Genomic DNA, 13,018 nt, shown 5'->3' with positions numbered 1-13,018 from the left:
AATTGAGGTTCATAGGACAAGCCGACACTACTGATAATTTCGAAAACACTGTTTAATTATAACGTTTAGGGACACTGCAAAGTCAAACATTGCGAAACATTATGAAAACATTGATGGGTAGTAAACTAAAAAGCATGTCAATCCTGAGGATTTTATGTCACATTGTAAGGGTTCAACTGTGGGCTGTAAGTGTGATCTCTCTCAATGTACCACAGCTGTCTAAAGAGACTGAGAAATTTTGTCGTGTTCAGAGCCGAATGCTAACAAGAAGTTTACACAAAGCCCAAAACCTTGGCGGACGGGGAGGTCATTATGGAGGAAGTTGAAGAAAGCAGGTCTCTCTCTCTCTCTAACTCTACCTGAGGGAAGAATATATGTGGCAATGCACAACAACACCCCCAACAGCAAACAATGCTGTAGGAAGAGACAAGGAACAATTTAGGAGCCCAAATAAAAACTAATATTAAATTCAATCAAATCTGACAGGCCGATGCATTCGACCATCTTAACTCAGCAGGGCGATGGGGAGAGGGAGTTTGTTTAGGTGTGGCCTGCAATCTGTGTTATTCTGATTCAAGGGTTTTAGGTTCTTATTCATCAAATAGAAGAGCCAAATACACACAACAATCACACACGTGTACACAAACAGCTGGCCATGGAGGTCAATGTGAAAAGAATCATGAATTTAAAACGTGGGATGTTCAACTAAGAAATTTCCCTTAACCCATTTTCAGAAAGTTGCTGATTATGTATACGTATATGATTATGTAAATATATATGATTAAATGTGTCTATATAATTGTTAAGAAGGAACTTCACCATTGTTCTGCTAAATGTATTATTTAAGTGTCAATCAATGTTTCATATACATTTTTTGCAAATAGGGATGTTCATTTATCCGAACATTAGCCGTTAACTGATAAGATTTTTTAAATATTAAATTGGCATTAAACAGGTTACTGAATGTGGGCCTTGACATTGAGTTGTATGAGCTGTAGGTTGGAATCCTACTTGAGACTTTTCTTAGTCTCTCTCACCAATAATTTCCTCTCTGGAAAACATATGGAAAATGTTTTGCATATAGATGTAATTTTTCTCAATCAAAGCATATTTAATCTGTTAGAATTACATCAAAATGTGCATCTATTTGTGTCAGGGTGCAGTTCCAATTACCTGATGCCATATGTTGAGTACATCAACATTATGAAACATTACAGTAAACTGTTTAAATTGGCGAAATTGTTTACAGTTTTTCAGTTCACTTTTGAGAGAAGATGACGCAAATGAGTTCAGGGCATTAGAGGCCTCTTTACGTCCAGGTGTGCTGGTATTTTCTCTAAATTTAGTTTCTTTCTCTTAATTAAGATATCACATAATAATTTCGAGAAGGTTGGATGTTCAGTTGAGGATTGCTGTTTGTAATGTTTACAGATTGAATGTAATTAGTATTTAAGTGGAACTAATAAACACACCCAAATCGTTTCACAATTCTCTATATGCACCCAGATGAAAAATACAGTTGCTCTTTAAAAGTTCAAAAAAAGGTCCCATTTATGGTTCATTAAGGTTTTGATTTTGTATTAGATGTTTATTGGGAGAAATAGAAAGATATAATTGTTGACATACTGTTAAAGAATAATACGGCTTGCCACATTATTCAAATCGGTATTGAAATTCCCAAGCAGTCATGTGAAATGAATGGGCTCCTATCTCAGAAGTAGTCTCTATTTGCATTGATAAATCTCTAACTTTTGCAGTCCTTTCCAATTGCTGTATTGCAAGATTATCCTGCCAACCTAATAACGATTCTACAAAGTAACATAACCTGTCAGGTTTTTTATCTAACAATCACACTTGTCATTAATTCCTGTACATCATGTAAAACTGCAAAGGGCAAACAATCGTTCTCAAAAGACTCAAAGACTTGAATGTCAAAAGGATTGACTGTGACCCTCCCTTTGATTGAAAGACAAATTTAACAGCTTCATCAGACAGAGATCAATAGAGGGCTTTTGTGCTTCCACTCAGCTAAATGAGAGCATAAATTGTGTTCTACAATAATATAATGGCTGGCAGATCCATTTGCACATTAACCTTTTCATGTCTCTCACAGGGCTGTCAAATTACATCTTCTAACTTTTTCCAACTTTGACAGACGTGCACAAAGCGAAGAGATCTTTATATCAAGACGTCTAAAGGCTGCTTGCTTTGAGTCTCATGCAATTGTGCACAGATCACTGACATTGCAGTGACAAAGGTAGATTCTTCTCAAAGAGAGAGATATATAGGGCAAGTGTACATAAAGGTAAAGGTAAATTAATGTAATTATTATTTATATTATAATACAATAACATATTTAAAAACATTTGGCTGTTTTTCTGTGTATCACTTTAATTTGATCAATTACATTTTTGTCACTACTCCAGCTGTTGTGTCCCTTTTTGGACCACTATCAAATATACTTTAAAACAAAGGGCCTCTTTGATGCCTACAGACTGTCTTTGCTCACTTTGTGTCACCTGGTTTTACAATTCACAAACCACACAGCACCTTTAATTGCTTCCGGAAGATAAGAGACCTGAATAGGGAGTCCGCCCTTAGTAGTAAATGACAAGGACAAATGTATGCCACAGAAACAGATTGGCAGTGTGTAGAGCAGGTTATTAGGATGCCTACCTGAAAGGCGCCCCATGAATAATTGCAGCACCAGCAGTTTCCATGACAACCCCATTTTAAATATTGGAGGTCAGCAGGAGCTCACATTCAATTCAAGGTAAATAGAATGCCGCCTTTGTCCGGACTGGAAACTCTGTGCCCTGGAACCACAAGACAAGACGAGAAGAGTCAGGAGGGGTTAGCCGGTCTAAAGCAGATATACATTAGTTAGTAACTCTTGCAAACAAAGAAAGAAATCAAAGGTGGTGATGATGCAGTATTTGATGTCATACAAGAATAATATTAGGTAAATCAATGGATAATTTAAAGTTATGGTTAAATACAAAAATGTGTAAAGTTTTGTTAAAATGCAATAAAAAGTGTTGCATTAATACAGAACACGAGTTAGGCTGCTCTTGAGTCATGCAACTGAGCAATTTCAAATGAGATCTCTTTAATATCTCAGTTATTTCTTCCTAGATTAAGTGGAGAGCTCAATTCTTCTCAATCTCCTCTTTCTTGTTTTTTTTTTTTGTAAACTAGTCAATGTTCCTTGTCTCCAGCTCTTCGCAATGGGTGGCAGATTGTTAGGTGATGACACCTAAACTCTGAAACTTTGAGCTGCTTTTTGTTATTCTCCGATTCTCACATTTTCACATTCTGTCTTCTCTCAGACATCTCAAAAACGTGCTTAGATTTTCCAAGAAACCAAAGTCTGCCATCAAAATTGAGAATCTTCAACATGAACACCAAATTATCTGAGCATTGCTATCTACTATACAGTATATTCACTTTAAAAAATAAGTTGAGGAGAAACATCTGAGATAGACTTAAATCAACTCAAAACTTAAATCTCAAGACCCGTATGGCCAATAAACTTTTCTTTGGGTGGGTACTACTGTATGGCAATATGTGATCATAAAACTAAAGCTTAAAACTAAAGTACCTACTCTGATGGATGAAAACATCAAAGACATAATTATAGTTTAATGAAAGTACTCCCAATGGCTCCACTTCAGTTTCTTTTTGTCAATATCACACAAGGCTTTTAGAATAGTTGAGAACTCTGCCAAACCTTAAAATCCCCTCATATCATTCACTGTCTTCCACAAGTCTGATGATCTAGACGGCACATTACACAAGATTACGCAACCCCTCCAGCGTCAATGTAAATTCAGAACTAATTTCTCTCTTTCCTTGCACGATTTCAAATTAAACTAAAAGAACTTTAGTTTGAGGAATCATATTTATTTTCATACTTTTATGTAAAACCTTGCCTACAAATACAAAACAATCTGACTAGTACAGTATCTTCACATTGGTGTCCATCACTGACATGTTTTATGAAAGCATGACGATTTCATCGCACGCACACTCCTAGCCCGAAGTTAACTTCCGGTCTGTGTTTATAACAACTTATATTACAATTAATTTATATTAATGTTTTATTGTATATTAATTGTATTTAAGTTAATTTTATTAAATAAACAATTTGTTGAATGGGTTGTGTAACTTCCCCAAAGTTTAGCCAAGTAATGGATCTTCTGCTGGTAACCCTAAATAATACAGGCTAGACATACTTTTAACTTGCTAGCTAATGTAATTTATTTGTTTTGTTTTTGCTTGTTATCAGAAATAATCTACAGGGACTCTATTCTTTGCGTGTATGTACCGGAAACAGAGGTCGCGTTAACTGAAAATTATTTTTACCAGTGATGGAAAAATCTGAAGGCAGATGCATTAATTATTTGCGGGCGCTCTGAAAAGAGGGAGAAAGCGACGCAGTCCTAACATTTCTATGATAAAGTATTAAACATTTAGCTCCTTACATCGCGCTCTTTCACAGTTGAAACTGAACTCAAGCTCGATTTCTGTCAACAGTAAATCCCGCCTTCTTTTATTTGATTGGCCAACTCAATCAGATTGACATTTAAGAGTGCCGTTAGACAGCTGAGGTAGATCAGATCTGAGATCAGCTGTCTAGGCGTTTTCTACAATATTGGCAGTACTAAATAGTACAGTTTGTCCTATTAAGCAATGTTTCTCACCACAAAACTACCGAGGTCTGGACCTCGGGGACCTCAATGGTAGGCACGGCCATGGCAGTGACGCGGTGTTTACAGTGTTGTTTTCCTTCAGAAAAGCGACTAGCGTCTTTTTGGATAAACCTTAACTTTCAGTGAGTAAAAAAGTGTCTCTCTTGGCGTCTTCTCTGTTTAGTGAGCGGCAGAAGCAGCACATTCGTGACCAGCTTACTTGTGAGTGAGTACAAAACACCTTTTACAAGCACCTGTCATTGTTACTGACCAGACATATGAACATTGTCTGTAATTATTATTTTACGTCTGACAACAGAAACATTAAATATATAAATGAATATAAACAACAACGGCGGCTTTATTGGGCATTCAGTTGTATTAAGATACAGCAAGTTCCGAGAGTAAACGCAAGTACAGCGTGATGACGTCACGAACATGCTAATTAACACGTAAAGCCACCTTGCACCATAGTGATGGATAATAATAGATTATGACAGATTTCTTACCCGTGAAAATGACGGATAAAAAGTCTAGCTCAACCTCTGACCGGAAGTTAAGTTTGGGCACATGCGCAATTACGTTTGTTTATGTTGTTGCTTTGAACTTGTCTATTCAGAACATGTGAACAGCTTTCTCGATTGTGTAATCGTCTGGGACAGAAGCGTCATTGACTTTAGGCGAATCAGAACAGCGTCTGTGCTAAAATACACGTGTGCCAGTTTTCATCTTTTATGTAATCACGCCTGGTGCTAACCAATTCTAACTGGAGCTAAATAACAGATATTTTTCATTCAATGCTATGCATTACAGTATACAGTAAATGTACAATATAATGCATGTTCATGAGATTATATTAATGAGTTTATCGACTTTGGTTAATCCTTTGGTCAGCGTTTAGTGGCGTTTGCTGGTTGTCTTAAATTTTATGTGAGATTTTTATGGGTTGTGGCACCCATATGGCAAATTTTCTTAATTGGCTTTGGTACCATATGGCAACTTTACTTAAAATTTAATGGACAAAAAGCTGTCTAGATGTGGTAAGAATAAAAAATTGTCACGTTTAAGGGGGCTTTACTTCACGATGGTCATCCAGCAAGAAAATAGTTTACCTTGCACTACAATGTAGAAATCATTACCAATCCAACTATCAAATGCACGAATGCTCACCAATGGCAGACGCATTAACAAAGAATGAACAGATTGCAGTATCTAAAAAGTCTTTACCTAACACTGTAAGGTCTTTGTGAAGGCCTAATTTCACTCGTTCATCTTGTGAAGATGAAATAATCCAGGCATCCATATGACAAATCTATACACACAAGCAAGAATCCTCCATCATTAACCCTGCCATCCACACGGGATCAATAAATGGATCTGACAAAATGACAGCACACCTTTGCCTTAAGCATTACAACACGTGCTTTCTAAGTCATTTAAATGTTTGTTTCGCTTGTATGATTGGCAGAAAGGGGAGCTCCTCCAAAAAGAGGAGCTGTTTGGAATATTTGCGAACGTCCACGTTCGCACCACGACTGGACAAAAGCGAGGGCGAGTGCAGAGCAGAACAGGTACCTGAACAAGACTAACCCAGTTTTATAGAAAGCGGCGGTGAGCTTGACCTCGGCACTGAAATCCATCAATTTTTCAATGAAGTCTGTATTAAAAGACGCTCTGCTTGATGGGATTCACACGTACCGTAATGCATTGGTGCTCTCTTACTTTTAATCATAGATGAGACAGACACCCACACTTTCCTGGCAGGATCTCGGGAAGAAAGTAAAACGCTAAATCTTTTATCTGGCTCTCCTGACTTTACAAACACCATCTTTAACAAGAGTTTCCCTGTTAAACCGAGACTGGGCTCACCTTGGCGCTGCCCCCGGTGTGCAAAATGAACTGTGGTAGCGGAAACCACAGCTGACATAAAGAGCAGCAGTGTGAAACTCTCCAGCTGATTCTTGTGCTCTCACTGAACTCTAATCCGCTGGGTGGGAATGAAAAATTAATGTTCGGATTCCGAATCAGACAAGAAACCAGAGTTACATGATTTATCTAACTAGATCTGTCTGAATGTTTAATAAGGTACCACAGTAAAACCTGCGGGATTGTATTCGCACACACATTCAATACTTATCGTGCAAGCTACTGCTAGAGTTTTTTCAAATTCGATGTAGTTTGAAATGTTTTTTAAATAACAGGTGTGACATTCAGACTGAAACATTTTGTACATGTTGTTAATTGCCTGTGAAATTGATAGTGCCGAGATCTAAAGCTCGCATCTGGTAGATATGGTTTAACGCCTGAAACTAGAGCTGCTATCTCAATAATACGCCTTCAACTGCATGACTGAAGTATTGCTGGGAGATGGGGAAAAACTTACACTGTTTGTCACATGAGACAAGCCTCCCTCTTTGCCTTTTCTCCTCACCTCGACACAGAGATGTGTGCAAATATGCCCTGATGCCTAATGCTTTGAGAGTGTGTTTTTGCCTTATACGCCGACAAGCCAGCAGAGTGCAGCAAAAACTGCCTCTACTTTTTTCTGTCTCTACTTTTAGTGCATATTACTGCTGAATGTGAATGAGTGTGCGCTCATCTTTATTCTGTTTGCTCTGCATATACAGTATTGCCTTATTTAAACAAATACAGCCTTGCATCTCCAGTCTCGGGAAAATAGAAAAGTGAATAAAAACAGGTGTTCTTCAGAAGTGCGCACGGTGACGTAAAGTTGAGTTGCTCAGAAAATAACAGGTTCGGCACCTAAAGCTGGTATGAAAGGAGCGACTTGTTTTTAATCCAAAGAATCAGGTATATTGTTTAGTGTGCTTGCTTGGCTAGCTTTACCTCTTGTCTAATCTTCAGAATAATTATGGGAGCGCTGAATGAGAAACTCATAAAATTAAAAATCACCTGTATTGTAAATCAACGCCATTGTCCAGCAAAATGACAAGTCTCAAGTTGTACAGATTCTTAAGAAAAAGAATGTCAGAAATGCATCTAAATAAACCCCTTTAATCAGCAGAAAGTGTGTTTACAACCCAGAACATCTCAAGAGAATTAAGTCATAATTATAGTTCGACTGTATTTTGCAACTGTAAAATTAGTATTTATTTAAAGAGACAGTACACCTGAATCTGTCCAGGTCTGCAAGGCAACATAAACCCAACTGGGTTAGTAATTTGGTATAAACTCGTTTAACAGTAAAAACAGGTATTGGATGGTTTATTTAGCCTGAAGATAATGCAGCATGATGTGTCGACAGATGTTGATGTTGAGATTGTTCACTGGACAAAATGAGCATGGTCACGCTTTCAGTAGAGAATCCATCCACGCTAATTCACAGCAAGTGTTCAACCTGCATGTGATTTAACTGATTGATATGGCACGTTAAATGTTATTTTCAGCAACAAATCAATTTTTGTTCATTGTTATTAACAATTATTAAAGTTATATTTAAATAATGAAATGGATAAAGAACAACCGACAGGATTAGTCTAGATAATGTGATGAATGAAAAGTTTCCGATACCTCAGTTACGCGAAATGTTTTGTACAATTGGTTTGCGCTAATCTCGGGTAGCATACATAAAAAAGATCTGTTTCCGTGAAAGGACTCAAACTTACCCGTTTCACTTCACTCTGCGTTTAGCATCTTCGCGTTCGGCGCTGTAACACCGGCATCTTCTCTTCAGCCATTCCTCAACCTCACAGTCCCTTACCTGTGAGCTTTTGCTCTTTTTTTCCCTTTTTTCTGCCTTCCAAAACCCAAGATACTCCACTGGACCTTTTCAGACGTGTACAGCCCACTGGACTCTTCAAAAGCAAACGAGAAGTAGAGCAAACCGTATGCCGGTTCAGACGCGCTGATCTGATCCACTCCACTCCGAACACTGCGCCACGCGTAACGCGCGTGAACCCACTCGGTGCCTTCACATCCCCGCTGTGACGCAACGCGAACTTAACATCACTTGCACATAGCAAATACAACATCGCATTCGCATCCCATGGTACAGTAGAGAAGTAGGAGGGTTCTGCGTAGACGGATAGCTTCTTGAGTCATAAAAAGTGCGGGAAGACCCCCAGGGTTATACATCAATAATGAAATAGCAGACTTGTGCATATTCCTTATTGGATAAGAATTGGCTGAACTACGCTTGCTTAACTGAATATTATGTTTGTCTCTATGATAACAGGCATTTGGAATAGCCCATTCGTCTTAAAATATCTCATGAATTAATGAGGAAATTAAATGGTATCCCTCCAGCTCATTCTGTGGATAGACTGAAGAAGGCTGAGCTGAGGCTGAACACTCTCATAATCCATGCAGTGCCATCAGAGATCTAAATCAAAGGATTTATCATCCTTTTAGCGGCTGTTACTACGCCTTTCAGTTCTCATTTGTGCTCGTGTATCAGCGTGCCATGTTTCATTACAGTGTCACAGGTCTTCATGCATTGTGTTGATTTGCAAGAAAAGGAAAAACACACATCAAAGTTGCTGCTTTAATTTCTTTCCTTGCAAATGAGTCTGGATCCTTTTCTTCATTGGGAAAGAAACAACTTTGCCGTATCAGTTGAAATAACTGTTGGATATCAGATGCGTAAGGAACAAACGAAATGCTTTCTTGCGGATGGCACTTGAGATTTAAGAAGTCTAATGTGAAGAGACAGCACAAGGTTGAAGCTTTAGGTACATGTAGTACAATAGCCACAATCTTATACAACACTTTCACATTGATTATATTCTCCAGTATTATATGTTTGTGGCACGGTTGAGTGCTGTAATTAATTTTGTCCTCTACATGGATGAATAGGTCATGTTCGTGCCATTCCAGTAAATACGGGCTTCCAATTTGAATTCAGCTGCAATACTGATTTGTCAAAATATGGTGTGATTTACATTCTTCTTTAAGAACCAGTTTTCCATTTATAATTTCATTAATGAACATTAAAGGGATAGATCACCCAAAAATGAAAATAATGTCATCATTTACTCGCCCTCAAGTTGTTTAAAGTTGTTTCATATTCAGAAATATATATGGAACCCAAACAGTTCTGGGTCACTACTGACTACCATAGTAGAAAAAGAAACTACTATGGTAGTCAATGGTGCCCCAGAACTGTTTGCTTTCCTACATTCTTCAAAATATCTTTGTAAGCACTTCAGCAAATGGTGTAAAAGTGGTCTGTTTTATTTAATCAAGTCTGGCGTTCATATTTTCTTGCTCCCAATTACAGAAAATAATTAGCTGCACTACAAGTATTATGTCTCTTGCCAAGCTAATAGTGTTTTTATGGTGTTTGTTTTGTAACACAGTATTTTTTCACATGGTGCCTTAAACGCCTAAATTGTAACATTCTCAATGACAATATTCTCCTGCACATACCTATAACATATCCATCAATAAAATGCCTTGTGTTCCAGGAAACCAACCGGGGCCATTGTGAATTATTCGTCACCAGCCTTATTGAAGGGTCACCGTATCTGTGATGTATAAATCTGTACCAGGATCAAATAATTATACCACAAGTTTCAATAAACATCACATTTTGTTAAACCAAGAGTTCCAAGTTTCAGGTGTGGGTTTGATCCCATTATTCTCCAATCAGCATATATTGGTAATTTAGGGTTTGTCGGATAGTGTGATATGAAAACATATTAAAATTTTGTTTTTAAGTTTATATGTTTTTTTTTTTTTTGTATTCAAAACCATCCAAGGGAACATCTAAGATCTTTTCTGACATTTCTGACTACAAACTGATTTTTTTTGTTAGTTAAACTAAAATGTCCTTTGAGAACAGAGAAAATGTTTTTTTCTTAATACTTCAAAATTTTGTACACACAAAAAATACAACTTTTACTGTCACATCAGGTGGGTGGTGGGAATAAAGGTGAGTAAATGATAACAGAATTTTCATTTTTGGGTGAACTGAATCTTTAAAGGGCCATTGTATGACATTTAGCGGCATCTACTGGTGAGGTTGTGAAATGCAACCAATGGCTCACTCCAACCCTCCCCCCTTCCTATCAAAGCACTACGGCGGCTGACACATGGCAAAGATGTCGTCATGTTTTCGCTTCTTTGCTGAAAGAGATAACGTATTTACGAAACGCGCTCTGTAGTAGTTTGAGGGCTACTGTACAAACAACATGGTGAATTGGTACCTGCGGTGTATGTAGATAGAAATAGCTTCTAAGATAATAAAAACATAACGCTCCATTAAGGTCTTTATACACATTTGAAGACATAGTTATGCATATTATATTGCATTTCTGTCAATAGATCCTCCAAAAAATACCACATTGGACCTTTAATTCACCTCTATATAATCTCTGACTGGTTAAACTCTAAGGCCCGGTTTCATAGACAAGGCTTAGCCTAAACCAGGACTATGCCTTAGCCTAAATTAACTATTTAAGTCGCTTTTATTAAAATGCCTTAGAAGAAACAATTACTGATGTGCATCTTGAGACAAAACAATGGCCCTGACATATTTTAAGATATGTCAGGACAAGTTATTTTCAGTTTAGATAGCTCAAAATTCATTTTAGTCTGGGAGTAGTCTTCTGTGAAACCAGGGCTACAACTCACAGCTAGACCTTAATTCACTGACTCTTACATAGCTTCATTCTTATGGATTCTTTTACTAATGACTCATTGCATATCTTTAATATCATTTTTTATTGTCTAATTATTTTAAAATAAGCTGGTTTGACACGTATTAAGCTTGAAATTGAATGATTCCTGGAGATAATGAGAAGTAGAGAGCAGAGAGGATTACACTGCTAGACAATGAATTCCTTTGAATTTAACATAATTATCCAAATTAATATGACTTGAATTGCATTTAGAATCACGAGAATTACTTGTAATACATACAGGTAATACCCATACCACGTTTGTTTTGGTACCTGTGTGGGGTCTTCTATTGGTATTTTATCCAATAAGCCTAACACACACATACTACATAAATGTGAAATGTTTTACTCCAGCTGCCATGGTATATTATTCTCTCTCTCTCTCTCTCTCTCTCTCTCTCGCTCTCTCTCTCTCTCACTCTGTGCTTGTTTGTGTTTATCACTGATGTACAGTACACCCACAAGTTCACTTTTGTCCAATCTTTATTCTGCATCACCGTTTCAGATGTCTCTGTGGCTTTCGGATCACGTACCTTGACCTCGTATTCTATCAGGACTAAATCCAAATATTGCAGTGTTGGAGAGGTGCTTTGAGAGGTGGGGTGATAAGGCAGGGCATTCATAGTCCTGACCCCTCCTCCAGAGTGCATGTCTGTAACTGCCTTTGAATAATTCACTCTGATAGAGCCCTCAGCTCCTGCTGATAAAACCTTGCTCATCCCTGTTCAACAACATTGATTTCTTTTCTGATCCATACATCTTCCTAAAACGTTGTGCAAAAGCATATAAGATTGTGAGACAGACAGACAGACAGACAGATACTAGATTATATAGATTTACTTATAGTTATAGTATAGTATAGAATCTGTTATAGTATTTAAATTGCTTATTACAGACAAAAAACATCAGATATATAAATAAAAAATTTGTCAAAAAGTCATGCATGAGTCTGCAAAGCATCATCAGAGCTCCATTAGCCTTGAAACCAGCTCGCCCTGGTCGAGGGTTTGAAGAAGTCAAGTTAATATTCTTCATAATCCGAGACTCTCTGAGAATGTTCAAAGTGAGTGCTGCACAGCTCCTTTTTTAATAAGGGGGTTCTTTGTGAGGAAATATTGAACAGATCCACTTTGAAATGCAGAGTTCTCTGCTCTTAAATCAGAAGCTTATCAAACAGTGTCGCTTCAACGGAGGCAGGAGCTTTTACATATTCTTTACCTGATCCTTGGATTCAGGACTGGTAAAGGCCACTTGACTGCTAAACCTCTGCTGGAACATTATATTGAAAGTCAACATGAAATCAGAATTGAACCTCTTAACTTTCGTCATCTACAAAACTGGTATTGTGGTTCATGCGTTCGGTTTATTATTGAGATCTTTTATTATACCATTAACCATGCTGCAATGTCTTGCTTTTCCTCTCTTTTTCTTTTCTGCTGACGTCATATGGGCCATTTGAGTTGTTGGATCATTTGAACCAATATGCATTTTGTTATGTCTAATTTTTAAGATCTGACAGAAGATTCTGACGGAAGTTCACATCAAAACGGTGAAAGTCCTGTTAAAGAATGAAATGAGTTAAATTGGAACAAATATTATTGCTAGCAGATAAATCCAGTTACCAAAACAAAAAAGCCAAAACCAACACTCTCAATTTTTGTCATTTGAAAGAAAACACAAATTTAA

General features: G+C 37.4%; 1 protein-coding gene across 1 annotated transcript in view; it reads right to left on the bottom strand.

Moving 5' to 3' along the window:
• cntn3a.1 (contactin 3a, tandem duplicate 1) overlaps positions 1-8,926 on the bottom strand; it is a 68,191-nt gene extending 59,265 nt beyond the window's left edge. Inside the window, exons 1-2 of the mRNA XM_057363045.1 lie at positions 8,318-8,926; positions 2,677-2,816 (exon numbers count right to left, since the gene is read on the bottom strand). Coding sequence (XP_057219028.1) covers positions 2,677-2,731 — 55 coding nt within the window. The 5' untranslated portion in view covers positions 2,732-2,816; positions 8,318-8,926. The remainder of the gene's footprint in view (positions 1-2,676; positions 2,817-8,317) is intronic.
• Between the last annotated feature and the right edge of the window lie 4,092 nt (positions 8,927-13,018).

Source organism: Triplophysa rosa, linkage group LG21 (genome assembly GCF_024868665.1).
Source record: "Triplophysa rosa linkage group LG21, Trosa_1v2, whole genome shotgun sequence".
Classification (NCBI taxonomy): domain Eukaryota; kingdom Metazoa; phylum Chordata; class Actinopteri; order Cypriniformes; family Nemacheilidae; genus Triplophysa; species Triplophysa rosa.
The sequence above is the reverse complement of the archived record's forward strand: the minus strand, read 5'-3'. Positions and strand labels throughout refer to the sequence as shown.